The sequence below is a fragment of the Canis aureus genome, chromosome 26 (assembly GCF_053574225.1).
Source record: "Canis aureus isolate CA01 chromosome 26, VMU_Caureus_v.1.0, whole genome shotgun sequence".
NCBI lineage: Eukaryota > Metazoa > Chordata > Mammalia > Carnivora > Canidae > Canis > Canis aureus.
This window is the reverse complement of record NC_135636.1, coordinates 8,679,528-8,706,205: the sequence shown is the minus strand read 5'-3', so window position 1 is coordinate 8,706,205 and position 26,678 is coordinate 8,679,528. Positions and strand designations below refer to the sequence as shown.

The 26,678-nt window shown below is 40.7% G+C and overlaps 1 protein-coding gene across 9 annotated transcripts in view; it reads left to right on the top strand.

Moving 5' to 3' along the window:
- CFAP61 (cilia and flagella associated protein 61) overlaps nucleotides 1-26,678 on the top strand; it is a 276,395-nt gene that overhangs the window by 18,285 nt on the left and 231,432 nt on the right. For 8 of the 9 annotated variants that reach the window (XM_077871988.1, XM_077871992.1, XM_077871989.1 and 5 more), the window contains exons 4-7: nucleotides 619-695; nucleotides 1,535-1,602; nucleotides 1,830-1,956; nucleotides 17,185-17,317. In XM_077871988.1, the coding sequence (XP_077728114.1) occupies nucleotides 619-695; nucleotides 1,535-1,602; nucleotides 1,830-1,956; nucleotides 17,185-17,317 (405 nt within the window). Of the gene's footprint in view, nucleotides 1-618; nucleotides 696-1,534; nucleotides 1,603-1,829; nucleotides 1,957-17,184; nucleotides 17,318-26,678 lie in introns of those variants that run through there. The other variant, XM_077871995.1, reaches the window with a different exon arrangement.

Here is a 26,678-nt window from a genome sequence, read left to right as displayed (position 1 = left end):
GGGAAGATTTAACCTAAAGTCACGTCTGCATCTTGCTACTATGAGTTTCCAGCTTTCAGGTTTTCTGGATCCCAAGAGTAATATTTGATTCTGACTCTGGGAATGTTGAACAAAACAAGCCATTGGATTCATAACATGGCATCTGCCTTCCATCCTTCAAATTCATAAGAGAATCTTTTTCTTGTGTCACTTGAATAGAGCAGCAGCTGCTGACTCAAGAGCCCTGGGGAATGGGTGATTGTCTTTCACTTGGCATAGACACCCCCGAGGACAAGACTACTGAGTTAATAATCGATTTCACTCCCCTGCAGGCACTTCCCTGCCCAGAGCCCCATTCGCAAGGGCAGAAAGAAGGGCTGGATGCATTGGATTCATTTACAGTGCCTGTTTCCTTGAATTATTCTAGGCTAGGAGGACAGAAGGCAGCGAATGGAGTCAGTGAGATTGCTTGAAAGCTGCCTGAGTGTCTCATCACTTTAGACATAGAATATCACCCCCAAAAAATGGGCAGCTCTGAGCCTGTGGCCACCCCCAAATCCTTCTCCCACCTCCCATCCTGCTCTGATAACAGCCGAAATGCTGACTCAGCCTTCAATCTTGTTTTCTTTCCTTGTGCAGCCTCTGAACACATTGTTCATGCACCTCTTTGTGGCCGTGGATGAGTATTCTGTTGGCTGCTGCAGAGAGATTATTCGGTGAGTGGCTGGGGTCTTGCAGATGGTGACATCAGGGGGCTGGCCGGCAGTCCCATAGACAAAATGCATTAATGCCAAAATGACACGAAAGAGACTATGTGCAAAAGGACTATGTCCTTTCAAAAGACGTGAAATTCTTTGAAATGTTTAATTTGCTTGTAACCTATGGCTGTATTAGAGCATCTATGTTGAACAGCAGTAATATTTCTGAAAGAAAATCTATTTCTTTGAGCACTCCCTTCAACACACATCTTTAACTACCATCATTTGAGGCAAATAGGTAGTGCAGTCATTTAAAAAAAATGCATTTGGGGCAGAAGAGTAAAGCGTCATAGGTTTGGATGTTTCTAAAAATAGTTTTCCTCAATCTTACCTTTAGAAATGTCTATTAACCTGACAGACTGCAGAAGCATCCTGAACAATATGGTGTGTCGAAATATGATCAGGCAGGCTACTGGGTGATGTCTGACAGCCTGCACAGACATTTGGGGGTGGTGGCCTCAGCTTTCAAGTCACTTTGTAATGTCACACCAGACCATCCAGATGCCAGGTCAAAGGTTAATGTCAGTAGAAATATGGTGTGCCACATGAATATGGCACTGTTTATTCTCTGTACCTCCATGGAACAGACAGAAAAGAGTCCGTTTGGAATTTAAGGAGTAGAGAAGGAAAAGAAATTGCCTTGAAGATGTTCTTGCCTTTGCAGGCAAGGAGCAAAGGAGCTTATGTGGATTTATGAATATCTGATGTTTTTAGTGAAGGCATTTTTCTCAAACAGGGCCAGCTAATGGGATTTCTTTGTTATTAACACCTGTCCCACTGTCTCTTCCCCTTGCCAGGACCGTGTATAAGGCAGTGCCAGAACTGTACTTCATATTTCTCATAGTGCCATCCTACATGAGCTTAGGTAAGGTCTATGCAACTACCTCCCCAGCTGCCAATGTAGGAAATTCATGTTTAAAATGGTGCTTGGGGAATGGGAATAAGAATGACTTCCAGGTCCTAAATACATCATGTGCCTGTTTGATCAGAACAATTAAAATACAATTTAGAATGGAAGCTACATTTTGTTCTGAAGTCCTAAAGTTATTCCTTGGTAAAATGAGACCCCATTTCTTTGTCTCTGTGATTTAGGCTCAACTCTCATAACTGTGTTTGAGCAAGTGGGAAACATTCCAAGTCTGATGTATGATGAGGACTTTGCTGTGCATATATGTCACAGGCATCGCCATTACCCTCAGCTGCACATCCGCAATGCCAGGTAAAGCTAGAGCTGTGCCTTTTCCTTTCTAAGTTTTACCTGGACAGTTACTTTACAAAGAGTTGCAAATTACCAGTTCTTACTGTGGGTGATTATAGCTTGGATTAAATTGTTTTATAATACCTATAAATATTACTTCATTTGGAGATGTTTACAGTTTCCCTTACTGACATAATTTACAGGACTAAATATCTAATGAGACTCATTTGGTGCTGTGTGGCCAGCAAAGTTGTGCATTTACTACTTACACATTTCTGAACACACACAATCCTTGGCCCCACACTGGGTGAAATAACTTTCAAATAAACTTAAAAATGAATCTGCCTATTTAGTTTTCCCAATAAAGCCCACCTATTTTCTGACAGTCAGTGAGTCAGGAGCCTATTGACCCCAAAGAGAAGTTTTGGAAGTTGAAGGTCTTTACCATCAGTGGGCCCAGTGACATGCCCCAAAGTTCAGCAGCCTTAAGGAAATGGCTGTGGCAGATTCTATTTTCCAAAAATGGCGGCAACACCATCTTCCATCCTGCAAGCTGTCCTAAAGGTGATCTTGGGAGACCATTGTGCTGGAGAGGCCACATGTTGGCCCTGAGGTCGAGCCCTAGCATGGCTCCCACTTACAGCATCGACTGCCAGCTATGTGAATGAGCCATTGTGGACGTCCAGCCAAGGAGAGTCCCCCCAATATCTGGAGCCCAGCTGACATGTAAATGCAGCCCCAGGAGAGACCCCAAGCGAGGACTGACCAACTCAGTCCTCCCAGACTTCTGACTCACAAAATTGTGAGCAAAATAAAAGAGCTTTTTGAAATAAAAGTGCATATGAAATCATTTCACAAGGGTGGTTGCTTAGTCTTATCAGTGGAGAATAAGCTGTGTCTTGGGTAAACTGTTGCCCTGAATGCTGGATTTCTTTAGAAAGCATTAAAATTAGGGTGCCTGGATGACTCAGTTAGTTAAGGGTCTGCCTTTGGCTCAGGTCATGATCCCAGGGTCCTGAGATCGAGTCCCCCATCGGGTTCCCTCCTCTTTGGGGAACCTGCTTCTCCCTCTTCCTCTGCCTGCAGCTCTCCCTGCTTGTGTTCTCTCTCTGTCAAATAAACAAATAAAATCTTTTAAAATAATAAATAGATTAATTAATTAATTAATTAATTAATTAAATTTAAGTTTTTAAAAAGTGCCAGGCATGTAGTATTATGGCGTAATTGTTAAGAATTTACTGTGACAGCATCAGATTTAGATACTGATCTTAATTTGACTACTCACCAGATGGGTTAATTTAAAAAAGGAACTTGACCTGTTCAGGCCTCATTTTTCTCCCTGTCAGTGGGTGTCACGGTATTGTCTGCTGCATGGAATCATTGCAATGATTGGATGAGCTAATGGACGTACTAAGTACTTAACATACTTTCACTTACATGTAAATGCCCAAGGAAATGAAATGATTAAGATTAAGTTAAATAGGGAAGACACACCCAGCTACAATAAACTATAATGCTGGATGGCTTAGGAAAACAAAGGACAGAGAAGGATGAATATAGCTTCATACAAAATCTCTGTGCCTTCTTCCACCCCCAAATCTAAATATCCATCAACAAGTAAATGTTTTTTATATTTACAAACTGGTGCGTCTATGCAGTGGATACCTCTCAGCAATGAAACATGATGAGCTTCTTGTAGACACAGTAGGGCCAATCAATCACTTCATGCTGAGTGAAAGAAGGCTGACAGAGAAACAAAGACCGTAGACTATTGACTCCTCTTGTGTGATGTGCAAATGGCTGATCTGTAGAGATAGAGAACAGATGAATAGTTGCCTCTGGTTGAGGGAAGAGTGAGACTGGGAGGAACACAATGGAATTCTGGGGCAATGGCAGTGCTCTGTGTATTGATTGAGGGTAATGCAGTTGCCCAAACTCACCCAACTTAATACCTGTGCATTTTACTATATGTTACTATACCTCAACTTAAAAAAAATAATTTAAAATTAGGCTTCACAGAGAAGGTAGCCTCTGAATCCAGTTAGAAACGAAGAGCCAGAGTTTAACCAGGGGGACAGACTGGGCAAAGGTGGAGGCAGGAAAGCACCTGGAATGTCTATTACCAGGCAGTAGGCAGGTGTCGTTACTGTTCAAGGTGTGGGAAGGAAGAGCAGGCCACTGGATAGCAAAGGAAGAATTATAGTGAGAAGGCTTAATCCTGAGCCAGCAGGGAGCTCTGATGAAGAGGCATGATATGGGCTGTGTGTGAAAGATAACTAATTTCATATGGTTAGTGCTTATAACGGAGGAATACAGAACAGTCTGGCCAAGAAATGATCCTAGCTGGAATTCAGTCAGTGACAAGTCAGGAATCCAGTTGGGACCAGTGCAAGGATGCAAAGAAATGTTTGATGGGGAAAGTGCAGTTTGGTTGCCAGCTGGATGGAGAAGTTGAAGGATAAGAACGTATTAATGGGGGATCCCTGGGTGGCGCAGCGGTTTAGCGCCTGCCTTTGGCCCAGGGTGCGATCCTGGAGACCCGGGATCGAATCCCACGTCGGGCTCCCGGTGCATGGAGCCTGCTTCTCCCTCTGCCTATGTCTGTGCCTCTCTCTCTCTCTCTCTGTGTGACTATCATAAATAAATAAATTAAAAAAAAAAAAGAACGTATTAATGGTGACTCAGATTTTCAAATATGGGGGATGGTGGGTTCATTAGCTGGGAGTGGAAATAATAGCATTAGATGGACAGGTGGGAGGTGGAAATACAGGTCCTCTCATGAGTGAGGAGGTCATGAAAATGAAGGAGATTGTCTAGTTGAAAAGGAGATTTTAAAGTGAAAACGCAGAGGCCTGGGGCAGAATTTTGAAAGGTGAAGATGAGCTATTAACAATAATAAGGAAGAAAAGTAGAAGAGACGGCAAGGAATCTTATAGAAGTCTGACTCTTAAGGTGACAAATAATGCAGGGAAATCAAATAATTTGAGTACAAATAAGAGGTCTTTGGATTTAGAAATTTAAAGATACAGATGAGTTGAATAAAATTGATGAACTTCTAGCGAAACTGACCAAGGAAAAAGGCAGATGAGTGATATCAGAAATGAAAGCGGTGATGTCACCACAGATCTGACAGGTGTAAAAGGATAAGGGCTCTACAACAGCTCTGTAATTTCAACAATTTAGATGAAATGGGCCAATTCCTTGAGAAACACAATCTGCCAAACTCATTTAAGAAAAAAAAATTGGGGATCCCTGGGTGCCTCAGCGGTTTAGCACCTGCCTTTGGCCCAGGGCACGATTCTGGAGTCCCGGGATCAAGTCCCGAATCAGGCTCCTGGCATGGAGCCTGCTTCTCCCTCCTCCTGTGTCTCTGCCTCTCTCTCTCTCTCTATGTCTATGATAAATAAATAAATAAATAAATAAATAAATAAATAAATAAATCTTAAAAAGAAAAAACATTATGGGGACACCTGGATGCCTTGGTTGAGTGTCTGCTTTTAGCTCAGGGCATGATCCCGATCTGGGGACTGAGTCCCACATCGGGTTCCTGTGAGGATCCTGCTTCTCCCTCTGCCTATGTCTCTGCCTCTCTCTCTGTGTCTCATGAATAAATTTAAAAAAGAATTTTTTTAAAAGAAAAAGTATTTTTTTAAAAAAGAAAAAAATTATATTGGAGAATTCTGTATCCATTAAAGTAAAGTTGTATGAACTTTAGGTAAGAAGAAGGGTGGCTCCCTGCCTTGGCACTAGCATATCCAACCCTAACCCTGCCCCATTCTGCTCTTCTTCTCTTCTTTTTCTCTGAACTCTGTCTTCCCAGGACCTGGGCTTCATCTTTCTCTCAATCTCATGCGTTTGGCTTCTCTGTGCCAACAGTGGCCACTTAGTTACTAGTGCCCTACCTTCAGCCCCTTGGTTTGGGTCTGGTTTTATCCCTCCTTGAAGAGCAGAGTTCGGTTTGGGGAATCCCATTGCAGTGAGCTGAATAAATGAGAGGTAAGGGTGTGAAAGCAAGGGGATATCCATTGCTCTTTAGGGAAGTTTGGTGATGAAGAGAAACAAAGAGAAGGAGGCTGCTGTTGAACATTATGCAAACAATGTAAAGTGATTTCATTTTTACTTTCTACATAGAACATTTACCTTGCATTCTGAGATCCAGAGACCACATGTCTAAAAAAAGATTGCCAAGAAGTAAAATAAATTGATACAAATTATCTACCTAATTTAGGATAAGAGAGAAGAAAATTCCTCGTAGAAATCTGTTTTTCTTACTTTTTTAAATTCATAGCTAAATACATTATAATTCTCTTTATAAAGCCCTTTTGGTCATGATATAAATGTGAATACAAGCCAAATGCATAAAGGAATTCTGTGAGTGAAATATTTTTTAAAGAATCTTTTTAATTGATTCTCTCATACCTTTCAATTTCTCCTTCCTGATTTATGAAGTTTCTCTTGTTAGTATCAGCACAGGAAAATAGGTCCTCCTACCCTTCAGGAAATTACATTCTTTTTTTTTTTTTAAGTGTTCAATTTAAAAAAAAAAAAAGATTTTTATTTATTCATTCATGAGAGACACAAAGAGAGAGAGGCAGAAACACATACAGAGGGAGAAGCAGGCTCCATGCAGGGAGCCTGACATGGGACTCAATCCCGGGACTCCAGGATCACGACCTGGGCCAAAAGTGGGCGCTAAACCACTGGGCCACCCAGGGATCCCTGGAACTTACATTCTTTAGAGAAGTTTCATTGTAAAAGCATTCACAAGTAGGAAGGACTTTTTTTTATTATGTTAGCAGAAATTTACATAAATTAATGGCTTAGGATCTTGTAAGTAGTCTAATTGCTGAACTTTTGCTTCATTTCATTTAAAAATCTCTCATTTTATTCTGCCATTTGCTAATTAGTTTGGGGAATGGGTTCACTTACTAAAATGAATTATATTTTCAAATTAGAACAATTTTTAAAGTAAAACTACTCATTGCATTCTTCTATGTGAGTATGTAACTATACACACATGTGCAAGTATGTGTGTATCTTTTCTCTGTTTATATATAGAAATGATCATGGGTTCTGTTAATTTTTCATTTAATATAACAGTTCATCATCTTTCCAGATCAGTTTTATTCATTTTAATGGATGAATATTTCAACATGTAGCTCTAGTATCCATTTAATATTCCTTATTTATGAAAATTTGTCCTCATTTTTTTTTATATAACAAGTAGTACTGTAGGAAACAGACTTGCACATATATGTTCAGGTACTCATGTGTTTTGTTTTGTTTTTCTTGAAGTATAGGTACCAGAAGTGGAATTTCTGGGTACGAGTGTACTAAATACTAAGATTTAAAAATAGATGCTATTAAATTATTCAACCAAAATATTCATAACAATTTGTATTCTAACCAATGGAGTCTAGTGTCCTTACACCTTCACCAATGCTAGATGTTTTCAGTTGTTAAAACTGTTTCTAGTCCGTTAGGTCAAGCCAATATCTTGTTATTTAATTGCATTTATCTCAATATTTGTGGGTTTGAGTGCCATTTTACAGGTTTTGTTTGAAATAAAATGATTGAATTTAAAATAATTTCAAATTTAAAAATTATCTGGATGGCTGATTAAATGTGTATGTACAAAGTAGACAATTAGAGGGGTAGAGAGGAACAGCATGTGAGGGAGGGACATTTCTGAAAGTATTTTCTTTTTTTTTTTTTTTTTTTTTTAATTTTTATTTATTTATGATAGTCACAGAGAGAGAGAGAGAGAGGCAGAGACACAGGCAGAGGGAGAAGCAGGCTCCATGCACTGGGAGCCCGACGTGGGATTCGATCCCGGGTCTCCAGGATCACGCCCTGGGCCAAAGGCAGGCGCTAAACCGCTGCACCACCCAGGGATCCCTGAAAGTATTTTCTTGACTTTTTTCTTTTTTTATTACTAGGTCACTAGTCTATTATAAGAGGATGTAAGTCAGGAACAGTCAGATGGGGGAGGTACACAAGGCAAGGTGTGGGGAAAGGGAACAGAGCTTCCATACCTTCTCCAGGTGGGCCACTCTCCTCAAATCTCCCTATGTTCACCAACACAGAAGCTCCATATTTTCTTAAAGTGTATAGGCAGTATACCAAATATGGACCTTGGCAATTGTCATTTTCTTGAGGAATTTTAAAGCTCAAATACTTTCAGCATACATATTTGGCAAGGTGATATTATATTATTATCTACTATTGTAATAGATAATACTGTAGAATTAATTAGAATGTATAATACAGGGATGCCTGGATGGCTCAGCGGTTAAGCGCCTGCCTTTTGTTCAAGGTGTGATCCTGGAGTCCCGGGATCGAGTCCCACATCGGGCTCCCTGTATGGATGGAGCCTGCTTCTCCCTCTGCCTGTGTCTCTGCCTCTCTCTCTCTCTGTGTCTCTCATGAATAAATAAATAAAATCTAAAAAAAAAAAAAAGGAATGTATAAATTACAGAATAGAATATAGAATATAGATATTTCTATAAAACCTATTATTATAATAGAAAATTGTATATAAATCTAATATACTGAAATTGACATGTACAGAGGCAGCATATCTAAAAATCACCTATGTCTTTTACTTTTTAGTAAGGTGACATCTTTGCTAATCTACTCACTGATGCCTCACCTGTCATTCAGGGTGTAGGTGGCTCAAGAATAGATGTAGATTGCGCCCAGCCTAGTGCTGGCTCCTAGTAAGCATGTGGCAACTGCTAGTTTTGAGTTAGTTTCTCTCCTTCTTCCTTTGCATCCCAGCCCTTCCTTCCTTTCCTCCTTTTGTCCTTGAAAACTTTAGAGTCATGGACTACAGCCTTCAAGGGGACAGGTCTGTCCCGGCCTGAACTAAACCATCCTGATTCCTGATGCTGAGGTCTTGCTCATTCAGCCCCTGATGGTGGAATGTCCTTCTTGCCCAGCCTACAGAAAATCTGCAAGTAGCAAATCACAAGAGGCATATAGTCCTAATGGCAAAGAGATGACAGTGGGTACTAAAGACAGTCAGCATCCAGTAGTGAATTCATGAGGGAATGGTGACATTATAATGATTGGTGGTTTTGCTTGTTAGAAGGTAAAGAGGTAAGACTCATTTTAAGAGGCCCTCTGTCCAAAATATTCACATTTGAGTTTTGACACTAGCAGGTGTAGAATTTCAGACATCTGGAAAATGCACTTAGGTAGATCATCTCTCTTCCTTAAGGATGCAGGAAAAAAGATTTTTCAGAAGGTCAGATGATCATGGTGGTGGATCCTCTTAGGCTGCTGCTTTTCTCTTATTTCCCCCACATTGATTTTTTGACATCTGTCTCATCAATAGTTACTTGAACTGATAATTAACAGTGAAGAACACAGTTCTTCAAACACTATACTGGAGAAGGGTTTGGGGATGTAATTATCCTTCTCCTGTTTACCTAGCAACATTGTTCAGAACCAGGGAATTAACACTGTAATCCCCAGTCCCAGTTCTTTGATTCGCCCATGTGGAAAATTGTGCTGGAATCTGCCCATCCACTTAGACACTAATTATTGAAGTTATTGTTCTGTATTTTTTGTAATATTTGAAATAAAGCATAGCTGCTTCTGGACACACCTTTATAATCTATCGTGGGCTTGGTTCATACTCTGGTGGATTTGAGATGTTCTCAGACTAAGAAACTATTAGAATAGTCTTTCTGAGGGGTACCTACCTTTTTCAAGTCCTTCATGGGAGTGGGCGAAGACTTGCCAGATAAGGACTATGTACTGTCAGTGTAAAATAACTAAAATACTGATTTTTGCTGATAAATGTGAACCAAATTGTGTCAGTATTACTGCTATGTAAAATAGGTGAAAGACAGTTGCGGGCTTTAAAACATGAGGTTTATGGTTTTTAGATACTAACTTTTTACCTCTAAAAGCAATTGTTTTTATTAAGCATTTGATAGCCTCATCCTTTTTTGGAATTTACTTAAGTTGGACTTCTGAGCAATTTCATATAAATGAATGTTCTGATGCTTAAGTTATGAGAATTCTAAAGCATTCAGAAAGGAGGAATAGCACGATTAGGGGCTTCACTGTTGCTCTTCCTGAGTCCTGGTAAGTAACCCAACCAGTAAAATCTGGTTAACAATCCAGCTGGAGTGATGGTGTGCCAAGATAGACGTCTGGATCAGATCCTGGTGGTGTAAATGGCAGGGCCTCTTATTGGCCTTGAACGTGCTTTGAAGTCATTTAGGGTTTAAAATCCTCCATCATTTAAAAAAATTATGACATTTTCCAAGGAGTTAGAAACTAAATGGTTCCAAAATCCATCTAAAGTTCTAAAACGCATCATGTGGTTGAGAAATGATGGATCTGATTTTCTTACAGAAGGCCACTAGAGGTCTCAAGAGATCTTGGAAAGAAAAAAGGTGCTTTGTTGTAAGCATCTGAAGAAAAAGACTGACTTTAGGTTCTCCTACCTCAAGTGGAAATGGTAAAACAGTGGTAAAAGTTTGGCTTAGCTCAAATACCTTGCTTTCTGTAGGATGACCACTCAATTAGATTCTTTTGTGAGTTTTTTTTTCCTTCATTCACTGATTCCTTGAAGCACAGGCACATACATATACTCTCAGGGCGTGAAGAAATACAGAATTTATGGCATTTAAAGTAACATCAGCATCACTTTTTCAATAGTACATATTTAAGTCTAGCTAATGAAATGCAAATCCTCTCTGGAGGTGGAAAATCCCGTCAGACAGGAGAGGAGAGGCTGTGCCAATATTATGAAGGCAAAAGTGGCTCGCCCCTGCCACTGTCCTGCCTGTCCTTCACTTGATCTTAGCCAAAAGGCCGAGAAGTGATATGTCCTGCCAGTCCTTAAGTGTGAACATTCCACCTGTGAGTTTGCAGTGCTTTCTGTGCTGGCAAGGAGATAATACGCATCTTCTATCCTCAAGGGAAGCTAGCCTACAGATTTTCCTCTAGGATTGTAATTATACAGAAGAGTGATCAGGATGCTGAAGCTCTGAAGCAACCCGAGGGTCTCCCTATCACCCAGAGACTGTGCCAGTCAGCTGGGAAAGTTCTGTGGGTTACAGATACCATGATGTTCCTGGAAAGCCCAGCTAACTGATATAGTGGAAATGATGAGTGTTTGTCCTACCAGGAAGCCAGGGAGAGCCCTCAGGTTCCTGTCCTCCTCCACCTTGCCTTCCCCTGGGCTTAGAGGACACCCATACCCCAAATGATGTGTCCTTGAGAGGCTCTTGATTTTCTTATACTTTGGATTCTACTCCCATTTTCATCTGGTACATTTTTCAGAGTTTGATGGACATTTAGGTACCTGAGCAATCAGTCTTTACAGAATGGACCTTTTGTTTCCTCCAAACAAGTTAAAATAAAATATTCTGTATCCATTCACATTAGCAAGCACATTGTTGCCTCCTCCAAGCCATTTTTTGAATAGAAAAAAAAACAGTATCATTCCCATTGTACTTTGTGTTGATGAATTATAACCTTACATAGGCATAACCCCTGAAATACTGTGGGTCACGTGCTGGACACGTGGCTATACTGTACTGGACAAATTCACACTGAGTCACCGCTCTCCTATCCCAGAGGCAGGCAGTGCTCATTACCTCAAAATGCTCAAATTTGAACATTTTACTGGATGAATTGTTTTTAGGAGCTGAGGTGTTTTGTTTCTGTATAGCTGGACTTTGTCACATGCCATTTGAGACTCTGCAAGGCTGATGTCATACTTTTATCATTAGCACTGGGGCTGATGCAAGATCATAAATTATCGATTACCCCAAGGAATGCATTTGGCAGAACAAGTTCCACTTTATCCATTTTGGGGAAAAGCTGAAGGGAGGAACTCTTTACAATGCCACAATTTGGATATTTTCTTGTTGTTTTTTCCAGAAGAATTAGTATTGAGAGATGATTATGGATAACTTTGTTAAGGGCCAAAGAGGGCTCATGATCAGACATATGGCCTTGGGTTTATCTGAGCCTTTGTTTCTGATTTTTATATCCATGCAGTGTTATTTTTGTTTCCATCCCATGTAGATAAAATCCCATGGAACACAGTTGATTTTAGAGTTTTCTATATGAGAGGTGTCTTGATTCACTTAAAAGGACTAGGATGTTGAATTATCTTCCCATTACTTACAATGATCTCTAATAATATCAATGTAGGGATCCCTGGGTGGCGCCTGCCTTTGGCCCAGGGTGTGATCCTGGAGACCCGGGATCAAATCCCACGTCAGGCTCCCGGTGCATGGAGCCTGCTTCTCCCTCTGCCTGTGTCTCTGCCTCTCTCTCTCTCTGTGTGTGTGACTATCATAAATAAATTAAAAAAATATATATCAATGTAGAGTTTTGTTTTTGGCAGAATGTTTGAAAATGGATTTTTTGGCTTTTCTCTTTTAGAATCTTCTTTCTTTCAAACAAGTATTCAGTACTCTTTTTATGGAGAAAAACCCCTTCCATGAGCAGCACCCTTTAGGCAAGTGGGGAAGTGGGTTCTGGAATGCAATGGGGTGTTCTAGGCTCTTGGAGCAGAGGTCCTGAGTGCTTGCGGGAGCCAGTCGCTGGGGCATTGCCAGGTGGTGTGGATGTGACAGGGGAATGTGAAGTCTCCCCACAGCAAATGCTGCTGAGGTCTTACTGCCTGCAGAGAGTGCTTTATCTCAGTACATTGTACCTTTCCTGCTACCCTTGTCCCTGCCTGTTAAGTAGATGAGAAACTAAGGCTTAGCATTGAAATACCTGGGCAGGTTTCTCAGTCAGTACAGGGCTGTGGGCTCTCTCCCCAGGTGGGTTCCCCCTCAGGCCACATGCCCCTCACCTGGAAAATGGGCTTAGCAGTGGCACCCCTCAGCATTGTCAGTGCCTGTGGGATACCCATATGTCCTGGGAATGTGGTAAGGGCCCTGACCATGTTGGCTGTCACTGTTGCTCCTGTGCTAGGGCCTACAGGAGATGCAGATATCAAAGGTCAACAAAACCAGACTCTGGTTAAGGTAGTAAGGACCAATTTTAATCAGTAATAACTATTACAAGTGGGGGAAAAGCAGGCAGTGTGAACTGGAGTCAACTTTGGTTTGTACAGAGGTGACTAGACCTTTTAAAGAGAAAATGAAGGGATTGGGAGAGGGCGGGGAGAGCCACTGTAGAGTCAGGGAAGTGAAAACTTATGAGAAGTGGGAAGTAGGGGAAGTTTCTTGTGAAACCCATCTGAGTTGCTGGCCGGAGCTCATTGAAATTAGGCTCCTGCCCTCCCACAGAGCCTGGGAGACAGGGGCACTACTCTCAGGTGTTGGCTAAAATAATTAAGAAATGCTTTTGGCAGCCTTGCTTTCTCAGGAAGGCACTTCAAGAGGGGCTGGGGTCATCTTAAGTATGTGGTCTTGAGCTCAGAGAAACTATGTGGGTATTTGTTCAAGTCTTTATAAGTCAAGGTTGAAGTCTAGCCTAGGAAAGGGCTCAGAGTGTTCTGGTTAACCTTTGTTTACAGAGAAGCACAGAACTCTGTCTGTGTCCCCAAAGAGCATATTCCTTGGTTGGGAACATGCCCTGTGTCAACATTAACACAAAGGTGGGCAATAGATATCCAGTTTTGACCCCGTCATTATGGTTTCCGGGAAAGGAGTCTGGGAAGATGAGCCACTGGAGGGTGTGTGTCGGGGGAAGTGAACCTTGAAGGATGCAGGAATTTGGAATAAATGAGGGAGTCACAGTGCTGGGTTAGAGACAGAGGCAGAAGCAGGGAAGATGGTAAGGACCCCTTCTACAGACAATGAGTAGATCAACTTGTGTTATTGTTGGTGATAATGATGGAAAGAGGCCTTAAAAATGAGGCTAAGGGCTCTAGGCTCATCCCAGAAACAGTGGGGGCTAGCAAAAGTTTTGAGTAAGGGAGTGAGGTGAAGAAAGCAGAGGTTTTTTTTGCTTTTTTTTTTTTTAAAGATTTTATTTATTTATTCATGAGAGACACACACACAGAGAGAGAGAGAGGCAGAGGGAGAAGCAGGCTCCATGCAGGGAGCCCAACGTGGGACTCGATCCAGGGTCTCCAGGATCATGCCCTGGGCCAAAGGCAGACGCTCAACCGCTGAGCCACCCAGGCGTCCCAGAAAGCAGAGTTTTAAGCCAATTAGCAATAGTGGACAGAATGGGAAAGTTTATACCTATAGTGGCCAGTGGACAACTAGCCCAATGATTCATTCAAGCATCTGTAGTGATAACCTGTTCCATTCCATGTATTGATTATAAATGTTCTTCAGCTGTTCTTATTTACCATTCCTACCTAAGTGTTAGGAATATTAATAACAGTACCATGTCACACATTATTATCTCAACATTTAATTTACTGTCTTTATGACAGATGAGAAAACTATGGCACAAAGAGGTTAAGTGATTTGTCCAAGGTCACAATTATTAAATCCAGACTTTGGCATTCTGGCATCCAGCCCAGGCTTTGACCACTACACTGTATCATTTATCCTCCAATCTTTTCAAAAGAGCACTACCAGCCTTCAATGCATTTATTGTGGAACTTTAGTATTCCCAGCCACAGATGGCTACTGGTAGCTCTCAAAGTGACTGTGTATACACAAAAATAGATGGGCAAGTAGTCAAAGACTACTTTAAAAAATTTGTGTGGCACTGAAATAGCTTGTAAAATGGCTATGGTGTCAGAGTGCAGTCCCATCCATCCTAAGGACATTTGTATTGTCAATATATTTGTTGTATTTGATATATTTGTTTCTGGCCCTGTGTTTGAAGTATATTTATTTAGTTCATCATTATTTTAATAATTCCGGTATAATGAACACACAGTGTTATATTAGTTTCAGGTGTATAATATAATGATTCAACAATTTTATACATTATTCAGTTCTGGCTCCATGTTTTGGACTCCCCACTCGAGAATCACTCTGATGCCCTGGCATGTAGAATGAGACTGTTGGTTGGTGATGACATCAATGCCAGGTTGATAGTATAAAAAGCAAATATCCTGGTTACTTCGATAAGCACCATCTACTGTCTCTCCCTTCCAGAGGGACAAGAGGTTAAGAATAAGGTTCAACTTGAGGAGTTATGTTTAAGCCCCCCTGGTTGTCATCTTTTCTTTGTTTTTTTGTTTTTTTCTTTCCTATACCATGGTTGGCTGGCTAGCTTTCTCTTTACCTCTGAGGTTTCATATAGCAGAGGCCTAGTTTTTCAAATATGTGTTTCTTCCACCAAGACACTTATTACTGATGAAAAATCGACAATCATTCCAACAGATGAGGCTTTGTCACTAGAAGTAAAGGTTTCATCTTGGAAACAGGGTAGAGAGTTTCATCCAAATTGCATGGAGTTGTCCAATTTAAAGTATTTAGATGTGGAGGGTAGAATGTGATAGGTTTAGGGGAATCTGATCCAGGAGTTGTGGCAGAGCTGGGTGAATCAGCTCATGTTGTTGACCTCTGGCTATTGAGCCAGTCTCCTCTCAGTTGTTTTGCTTGTGTTCATGCTTCTTGCTCCCCATTTTCAAAAGGAAGGTCTAAGTAATTTTCGGAAGTAAATTTTTGAAGTGCATTGTGGGCTTAGTATAATGTGGGACGTTAGGGTCTAAGCTGACCTGAGTTTATAACATGGCTCTGCTGCCAACTATTTCTGTCATCTCGGGCAAAGGATTTCATCATCTCCATGAACCTTGCTCTCCTCCATCTACAGAGTGAAGATGGCAATGCCTACCTCCTGGGGTTGCTATGAGAAGTATAGCAACAGAGATTATCTGGGCAAAGCCCTGAGCTTTATATACATATGAACACTCAAATGAACCTACTATTAATGTCAAAGAGAACATATTAGAAGATCAAATAGGATGATTAAAATGGCATAGTAATGAAGTAGGTAGAAGAAAAGATAAAAATTAGTAGCCAAATCAGAAATATTACAGAAAAACAAAAGTAGTAGAACATTTTAATAAGAAAAGTACCAGGAATTAAGTATAAGAACATCCTGGACAGGCAAAATAGAGTACTAAATATAACCAAGAGTGTATTAAAAAGAAGAAAAGAATGTTGAACACTGGAAGCAAAATGGAGTTCAAGGACCAGCATCACTGTGCTACCATAAACCTGGTTCCTGGTTCTCCCTCTCTTCCCACACTGTTTGTCAAGGTCACTGTACAGAATCCTGACAATGGAAATCTGAGGTGAATGTCTCCAAGTTGGTGAGTAGAGCTTCATTATTTTTAAACCAGCATTTCCCCCTTTATGGGAAATGTAGCAATGTCTTAGGAATAAAAGGTAGACTTCTGGTCCAAGATGGCGACAAAAGAAGACCCGGAAGTCACCTCTGCCATGGACACACCAAATCAGTTACTATTTTAGAGCAATTCCTCCTGAAGAACAGAAGACTGAATGAACAGCTTCTGAATAGCACAACAAACAATAGAGGGACCACAGAGAGAACAAACAAGGGAGGCAGAGACACAGGAATGAAGGGAACCTCCTCAGTTTAAAAGGACAACTAGAATATAAAGGAATTAACCCTAGAACCCTGCCAAGGTAACTGCTGGAACTTTCTCTGAGTCAGAAGGGCTGGCGAGCACCATGGCTTCTGTTCCCTGTCCACCTTGATAGGAATAAAGAGTACCATGGGCCAGCGTTGGGTAAATGCATAAACAAGGTTAAATATTCTTTATGTTACTACTTTTCAGTCTTTAATACATAACTGTGGCACTCCAGAAGGCACCTATACCAGGACATTGTCTTTAGATGGTAGAATTCTTTTGGGAGGGAAGAAGGGGATGCTGAGGACAATGTTATAGAAGTAGCATTCCTTGGAACCCAATTGGAAAATACTGTCCTCAGCTTTTTGTCCTTTGTCTCATGACAAATGCTGCCCTAAGTTCCATATCCAAATATACTGAATGTGTTCCCTCTGCCTGGAATCCCCACCCCCCAACCCAGGTCTCTCTACATAGCTCTCTCCCCTTCTGTTCATTCAGGTCTCAGCTCAGATGTCCATCTTTGGAGAGGTCTTCCCTCACCACTTGACCCTCTCCATCCCAGAGCACTTACCACTATTTGAAATGTTTGAAGTGATGTATTTGTTGTATTTCCATTCTGTTTCTCTTACCAGAATGCAAGTTCATGTCATGAGCATGTTGCTGTGTTCCTGGCATTTAGAATAGGCTCTGGCACATAGTAGGTGCTCCACTGAAGGAACAAGCACTGAACTTAATTAAGCCTTTGCATTAAACAGGGTCGAAGATCATGATGATCTCATGCCAATATTTATGCGTCATGACACACTTCTGAAGGAAACTTATGGCGAGTACTTCCTGGCTGAACTAATAGAGGCCCAAGACAAAGAGAATCATGCTGTTGTATGTGAGGTTAGTGATTAATCTGGGCAAATAAATGCATGGAGTTGTCGGATACACTCAGTGAGAGAAATGAAAGAAATAAGTGATGTTGCTCCTGGTTTTTGCCCAGCCCTGCCAGAGCTGCCATCCCCTCCCTGCTTCCTAAGGCCCCTGCAAGTGGTGTGCCAGGTCCACTTCTGAGCAATGACATCACCCTTCTTCCCAGTATGACCTGGCCTTAGGTTTTTAGGATTTTGCAAAGTACATCCAGATATCAGGCTGCTGTAGACTCTTTGCCCTGCCCCTGAAGGTAGGGATGGAAGTTAGGGTGAAAAGGAAAGATTCTTGAGGATGTCTGGGGGAGATTTCTGAGACCCCAAGATCCCAGAGGCTGGAGGTCACAGGCCAGCATCCTGCTGGCACTTGGATTTTGTTTGACTTGGAAAATAATATTTTTTAACTTTTTGTTTTAACAAAAGTTCACACTTACAGAAAACTTTTAAGCACTGATATTCCCTAAATGATAACATTCTACCACATTTGCTTTATCATTCTCTTTGCTTGCTTTTTCTTTATATTTATCTATTTTTAGATATAAACATATATATTTAGGTTTTTTGTTGTATTGTAACCTAAATATATTTATGCCATAATATAAATATTATACATATATGTACTATTTTAGAACTGTTTATTCATATATTTTTTCTGAACCATTTAAGAATAAATTGTGGATATAATGCCCCTTTACTGTTAAATACTTGGTGTGTATTTCCTAAAAACAAGAATGTAACTGCACTACAATGATCAGGGTGAGCAGGTATGATTCTGACAATCCTATTATACAGACCTTATTCAGATTATATTGACAGTCCTTTACAGCAGAATAAATCCACATCATCTGTTGCACTTGGTGTCATATGTCTTCAGTCTCATGTAACCCCAAACTACTCCCCAGTCTGTCTTTGTTTTTCATGACAATGACAGTTTTGAAGAGCACAGGTCAGTTATTTTATGCAGCGCTTCTCAATTTGGATTTGTCCATTGTTTTCTCATGATTTGATTTATGTTATAGATGATTAAATTTTGTTGTATTTGTGGCTAGCATTTAAAAATTAGGAAAGTGTATATAACAATTTCTAGCTTCTTTAGAAAAATCAGAAGGCCTGCTGTTGGGCCCTAGCGAGTTGGAGCTTTGGAGCAGCTGCCATTGTAGACAGTGCAGGTGCCCTTGAGCCCATCACCGTTCCCACTGTGCCCTGGGGGCTCATGCCCCTCCTCCAGCCATCTTCCCCACTTTATACCAAACTGGCCCTTGTGAGCATTTGTGACCACTGATTCAGAACATGCTCCACTAATATCCTAATTCCACATCATCTGTCCTAGAAGGTTTTTTTTTTTTGTTTTTTTTTTTTTGTTTTTTTTTTTATGATAGTCACAGAGAGAGAGAGAGGCAGAGACACAGGCAGAGGGAGAAGCAGGCTCCATGCACCGGGAGCCCGACATGGGATTCGATCCTGGGTCTCCAGGATCGCGCCCTGGGCCAAAGGCAGGTGCCAAACCGCTGCGCCACCCAGGGATCCCTGTCCTAGAAGGTTTTAGTGAGATGGGAGGCAGAGATGGGAATAAATAAAGATGGAACCCACCCTCTCTGGTTTGCCAGCTGTAAACCCTGTGGGGGGACCTACACCCACAGAAAGTAGGGGGAAGAGACACAGAAGAGAACTGGCAAGCTAGCTAACTTTAGTGTGTCTCAGCTCAAAGCAGCAGGCAGGCTGACCCAGCTCCCTGGGTGGCCACTATGAGCAACTCTGCAACTCTTGAGATTGTCTCTCATTCCGTGGAGGCATTCACAGAGGGATGCTCCTTCCTTACAGAATTTTATTAGCTAGCTGTGGCTTCCTTCTCTACATTTGTCCCCACAAGTTTGATAATAAGGATTCAATCCCCATTCTCATAGCTAAATGCAAGTGTGTTGAGGTATCTCTAGGCCTTTATATTGGTTTGAGCCTGCTGGAATAGGCCTTCCTGAAAAATAGCATGATGGCAGTCTGTCTCACACCACTCTGTCTGAGGCTTTGGGCATTCTTAAGAGTTGAAAATGCCGAAATAGGGATATTCACAGCATCTGCTCAGTGGTATGGAGCATTGTCTGACTGAAGAAAACATCGAGACTCTTAGGGTCTCAGGGTAATTAGGGAATATGTGGTGACTGTCCAGCCATAGGAAGGATAAGGCCATGGCCAGTGCATCTGCTTTATGTGTGTATGAGAAATGTGAGGAAAATATTTTTAAGTAGTAAGTACTCAAACTCAAGCATGCTTTGAAATGACTTCTTGGGGTGATAAGAAAACGGATTACTGGGACCCACCCTCAACATGATCTTGTAGGTCTGTGATGGGCCTGAGAATGTGCATTTTTCACTAGTTCCTGGATGATACTGATGCTACTGGTTCAGGGACCATATTTGAGTACTCTTTTAAAGACCTGAAGCTCCCCTCCAAATGGCTTGTTGTTGATTTGTGTACAGGGATCTTACAAGGTCAGCCTTTTGTTGATAGTTTTAGGAATCAAGAAAAGAAAGCAATTCACATGTGAGCTAAGATACTCTCTTTGCATCACATGAGAAATATAGAGGGCAATTTTTGTAAAGGCCTTTAAAAGAAGTTTATGCAAGCTTGGATTGAAGATTGTTTTGACAAGATAATCTTATTGTGAATGAATTTTTGTGTTGTCTTTGGCATATGAATAGAACCCTTGGGTTCCCAGCCCTATACCTGAATACTTCATTCATACAATCCCAAGGTTCAGACACAGATGACCACAAATTAGTTTTTTTTCAAGTGGTTATTTGACCTTTGCTTTGTGCCAGTTTATTAAAAAGCATTCAAAGGTTTTACTTCTAGGATGATCATTCAGGGATTCTTCATACACTGATTTCTCTGACAAAACTAAAGAGCTATTTAAAGAATATTACTTTTCTTGGAAAACTTGAAACCAAAAGTTCTTTCATTCTGATACCATGATCTGTTTGAGACTTGTTTTTATTTATATCAGTGGTTCTCAAGCTCACTTTATATAAGAACAACCTGGGAGGCTTTTAGACTATCCCCATGCCAACAAACTTGTATCCAGAATATATAATGGACTCATATAGCAATAAAGAGAGAAATTATCTAATTATCTATGTGGATAAAGGATTTGAATAGACATTTCTCCAAAAAAGATATATACAAATGGCCAATAAGCTCATGAAATGACACTCAACACTGTTAGTCATTAGGGAAATACAAACAAAAAACCACAAAACCAAAACCACCTCACGTTTGCTAGGATGGTTATAATAAAAGAGAGGGACAAATAACAAGTGTTGGTGAGGATGTGGAGAAAGTGGAACCCTCATACATTGCTGGTGGGATTATAATATAGCATAACTACTTTACAAAACAATCTGGCATTTTCTCAAAAAGTTACGTAGAATTACCATTTAATCCAACAGTTCCACTCCTAGAATTGAAAATGCATGTCCACACAAAAACATGTACGTGAACATTCATAGGAGTGTTATTTGTAGTAGCCAAATAGTGGAAATAACCCAAATGTCCCATCCGCTGATGAATGATTAATCAACAAAAGGTGGTGTAGCTATCCAATGGAATATTTTTAGGACATAAAGGGGAATGAAGATACATGCTACAATGTGTATGAACCTTGAAAACATTATGCCAGGTGAAAGCAGCCAGACCTCAAAGACCATGTATTGTGTGATTCCATTTACTTTTTTAAAAATAGATTTTATTTATTTATTCATGAGAGATACAGAGAGAGAGAGAGAGAGCAAGAGGCAGAGACACAGGCAGAGGGAGAAGCAAGCTCCATGCAGGGAGCCCGACATGGAACTCGATCCCGGGACTCCAGGATCATGCCCTGGGCCGAAGGCAGGTGCTAAACCCCTGAGCCACCCAGGGATCCCCATATGATTCCATTTATATGAAAGCCTATGATAAGCAAGTCCATAGAGACGGAAAATAGATTAGTGGCTGGAGAAAGAGATGGATAGGGAATAACTAATAAAGGGTATGGGATTTTTTGTAGGGGTGGGGCAGGGGATGAAAATGTTTTGGAATTAGTGGTTGAAAGTATACACCTTTGTAAATATACTAAAAGCTACTGAATTGTATACTCTTTAAAGGTTTATTTCTATGGTAGGTAAGTTATATCCCAGTTAAAAATTCTGATGCTTGGATATACTTAGACCAAGCAGATCAGTCTTTTGAGGTCAGACACAATCAGTATTTTTAAAATGCTCCTCATATGGTTCCAATGTGCACTGCAGGTGCTGAAACTCTTATCTACATGATGGAAAATGAAAACATCTGGTGAAGTACAGGATGACCTTAGAGAGATAAAGGCATTAGTTTCTTAAGGTGAAAATTGGCCCTAAAAATTAGATTCTGAGGCACTGGTCCATAATGTTTGTTTCTTCTCCACTGAAAGGGTTTTTATTTTTATTTTTTCATAGGTTTTTGCATTTTCCTCTAAGGACTTTCATATATTTTCATTCAGCCTATAGCTTAAGGCTAATGAAAAAAGGAAGAGTCAGAGTTTATTTGGGCCCAACAGCACCATTTTAAAAACTATGTTTTTACACAGTGAGACAAATGACTGAAAAGTAACGATTCATGCAGACACCAGTCAGGTCTTTTAGTGAACAAAAGGACAAACCCAGATCCGTCAGGCCTCTTTTTTAGAGAATGCTTTTTTTTTTATATTCCAGCTTTATTGAGATATAATTGACAGATTATTAAGGTATACATAGTGTTGATTTGATACACTTCTTTTTTTTTAATTTTTTTTTATTTATTTATGATAGTCACATACACAGAGAGAGAGAGAGAGAGAGGCAGAGACACAGGCAGAGGGAGAAGCAGGCTCCATGCACCGGGAGCCCGACGTGGGATTCGATCCCGGATCTCCAGGATCGAGCCCTGGGCCAAAGGCAGGCGCTAAACCGCTGCGCCACCCAGGGATCCCGATTTGATACACTTCCTTTTTTTTTTTTTTTTTTTAATTTTTATTTATTTATGATAGTCACACAGAGAGAGAGAGAGGCAGAGACATAGGCAGAGGGAGAAGCAGGCTCCATGCACCGGGAGCCCAACGTGGGACTCGACCCCGGGTCTCCAGGATCGCACCCTGGGCCAAAGGCAGGCGCTAAACCGCTGCGCCACCCAGGGTTCCCGATACACTTCTATATTGTAAAATGATTGCACCATAACATTAGCTAACACCTCCATCATGTCACATAATTACCAGTACTTTTTTTGTGGTGAGAGGCTTAGGGTCCATTCTTTTAGCAACTTTCAAGTATATAATACGGTATTGTTAAAAAAAAAAAAAATACGGTATTGTTAATTATAATCACCTGCTGTATTAGATCCCCAGAACTAATCACCTTACAACTGAAAGTTTTGTGTCCTTGACTGACATCCCCTATTTCATTCACCTCCCAACCCCTGGTAACCACAATTTTACTGTTACTATGTGTTCTTTTTTTAGATTCCACAAATTAATGATACAATATTTGCCTTTCTCTTATTTATTTTGCTTAGCATAATGCCATCATGGTCCATCTGTGTTGTTGTAAATGGCAGGATTTCTTTCTTTTCCATGGGTGAATAATATTCTATTGTAGGCCTATCTCCCACATTTTTAAATTCATTCATCTGTTGAAGGATACTTAGGTTATTTTCATATGTTGGCTATTGTGAATAATGCTGCAATAACACAGGAGTGCAGATATCTATTCAAGATCCTGTTTTTGTTTCCTTTGGCTATACAACCTAAAGTAGGGTTGCTAGGTCATATGGCACTCCTGTTTTTAATTTTTTGAGAAACCTTCATACTGTTTTCTATACTGGCTACAGCAATTTATATTCCTACAAACAGCACAAGAGAGTTACTTTTTTTTTTTTTTTTGAAGATTTTTCTTTAAGTAATCTCTGTACCCAACATAGAGCTTGAACTCAAAACCCCCTGAGGTCAAGAGTTGCATGCTCTACCAGTTGAACATGTACTTTTATTCCATGTTCTTGCCAATGCTTGTTATCTCTCATCTTTTTGCTGATAGCTCTTCTAATAGATGTAAGGAAATTTTTCAATGTGGTTTTGATTTTTATCTCCCGATGATTAGTGAAGGTGAGCATCTTTCCATGTACCTGTTGATAATTTGTATGTATTCTTTGGAAAAAATGTCTCTATTCAGGTTCTCTGCCCATTTTTATTTTTTTTTTCATTTATTTTTTATTGGTGTTCAATTTACTAACATACAGAATAACCCCCAGTGCCGTCACCCATTCACTCCCACCCCCCGCCCTCCTCCCCTTCTACCACCCCTACTGCGTTTCCCAGAGCAGTCTTTACGTTCTGTCTCCCTTTCTGATATTTCCCACACATTTCTTCTCCCTTCCCTTATATTCCCTTTCACTATTATTTATATTCCCCAAATGAATGAGAACATACAATGTTTGTCCTTCTCCGACTGACTTACTTCACTCAGCATAATACCCTCCAGTTCCATCCACGTTGAAGCAAATGGTGGGTATTTGTCATTTCTAATAGCTGAGTAATATTCCATTGTATACATAAACCACATCTTCTTTATCCATTCATCTTTTGTTGGACACCGAGTCTCCTTCCACAGTTTGGCTGTCGTGGCCATTGCTGCTATAAACATCGGGGTGCAGGTGTCCCGGCGTTTCATTGCATTTGTATCTTTGGGGTAAATCCCCAACAGTGCAATTGCTGGGTCGTAGGGCAGGTATATTTTTAACTGTTTGAGGAACCTCCACACAGTTTTCCAGAGTGGCTGCACCAGTTCACATTCCCACCAACAGTGCAAGAGGGTTCCCCTTTCTCCGCATCCTCTCCAACATTTGTTGTTTCCTGCCTTGTTAATTTTCCCCATTCTCACTGGTGTGAGGTGGTATCTCATTGTGGTTTTGATTTGTATTTCCCTGATGGCAAGTGATGCAGAGCATTTTCTCATATGTATGTTGGCCATGTCTATGTCTTCCTCTGTGATATTTCTGTTCATGTCTTTTGCCCATTTCATGATTGGATTGTTTGTTTCTTTGGTGTTGAGTTTAATAAGTTCTTTATAGATCTTGGAAACTAGCCCTTTATATCTGATACGTCATTTGCAAATATCTTCTCCCATTCTGTAGGTTGTCTTTTAGTTTTGTTGACTGTATCCTGTGCTGTGCAGAAGCTTCTTATCTTGATGAAGTCCCAATAGTTCATTTTTGCTTTTGTTTCTTTTGCCTTCGTGGATGTATCTTGCAAGAAGTTACTATGGCCGAGTTCAAAAAGGGTGTTGCCTGTGTTCTTCTCTAGGATTTTGATGGAATCTTGTCTCACATTTAGAACTTTCATCCATTTTGAGTTTATCTTTGTGTATGGTGCAAGAGAGTGGTCTAGTTTCATTCTTCTGCATGTGATGTCCAATTTTCCCAGCACCATTTATTGAAGAGACTGTCTTTCTTCCAATGGATAGTCTTTCCTCCTTTATCGAATATTAGTTGACCATAAAGTTCAGGGTCCACTTCTGGATTCTCTATTCTGTTCCACTGATCTATGTGTCTGTTTTTGTGCCAGTACCACACTATCTTGATGACCACATCTGCCCATTTTTAAATTGGAGCTTTTTTCCCTGTTGAGTTGTATGAGTTCTTTATGCATTTGCATTTTGGATATTAACCTCCTGTCTAATATTTTGATACATGGTCTACAGATACTTTCTCCCATTTCTGTAGGTTGCCTTTTCATTGTGTTGATTGTTCCTTTTGCTGTGCAGAAGCTTTTGGGTTGGTGTTATCTTTCTTCTTTCTTTTTTAAGATTTTATTTATTTATTTGAGAGGTAGTGAGAGAAGGAGCAGGGGGAGGGGCAGAGAGAGAGGCAGACTCCCTGCTCAGCAGGGAGCCTGACATGGGGCTGGATCCTAGGACTCTGGAATCATGACCTGGGCTGAAGTCAGATGCTTAACTGACTGAGCCATCCAGATGCCCCTTGTGTCATCTATCTTATTAATTTTTGCTTTTGTTGTTTGTGGTTTTGATGTCGTATCAAAAAAATTGTTGTATAACTCCTGGAAGAGATCACGACCTGAGTCAAGACCAAGAGTCAGATGCTTAACTGACTGGGCCACCTAGGCACTCCTTTTTGAAAGAGAGAGAGAGAGAGAGAGTAAGCAGGGGGAGGAGCAAAGTGAGAGAGAGAGAGAAACTCAGCAGACACCCTGCTGAGCACAGAGTCCAACTTGGGGCTGGGATCTCATGACCTAGAACTCAAAACCTGAGCCAAAACCAAGGGTCAGTTACTTAACTTACTGAGCCACCCAGATGTCCCTTCAGTTTTGTTCTTTCTCAGGATTGCTTTGGCTATTTGCTGTCTTTGTGGTTTCATAGAAATTTTAGGATGGTTTGTTCTATTTCTGTGAGAAATGCCATTGGAATTTTGTTAGGGATTGTACTGAATCTAGAGATGGTTTTGGGTGTATGAACATTTTAACAATGTTAATTCTTCTAATCCAATTGTTTTGATACAATTGTGAATATGATTGTTTTCTTTATTTCTTTTTCAAGTATTTCATTGTTAGTGTATAGAAATGCAACTGGGGGGTGGGTACCTGGGTGGCTCAGTTGGTTAGGCCTCTGCCTTCAGCTCAGGTCATGTTCCTGAGGAGTCTGCTTCTCCTTCTTCTACCTGCCACTCCCCCTGCTTGTGCTCTCTCTCTCTCTGTGTCGAAAGAAAGAAAGAAGAAAGAAAGAAAGAAAGAAAGAAAGAAAGAAAGAAAGAAAGAAAGAAAGAAAGAAAGAAAGAAAAAGGAAGGAAGGAAGGAAGGAAGGAAGGAAGGAAGGAAGGAAGGAAGGAGAGAGAAAGAAAGAAAGAAAGAAAGAAAGAAAGAAAGAAAGAAAGAGAAAAATGCAACTGATATTTTTCTTTCTTTTTTTAAAGATGTATTTATTTATTCATGACAGACAGAGAGAGAGAGAGAGGCAGAGACCTAGGCAGAGGGAGAAGCAGGCTCCCCACAGGGAGCTTTGTGTGGGACCCGATCCTGGATACCAGGATCACACCGAGACGAAGGCAGATGCTCAGCTGCTGAGCCACCCAGGCATCCTGCAACTGATTTCCATTGGTTTGGTATCATGCAACTTTGCAAAATTCATTAATCAGTTCTAACAGTTTTTTGGTGGAGTCTTTAGGATTTTCTTTTTTTTTTTTTTAAGATGTTTTATTTATTCATTTGAAGGAGACAGAGAGGGATAGCATGAGCAGGGGGGAGGGGAGAGAGAGAGAGAGAAGCAGGCTCCCCACTGAGCAGGGAG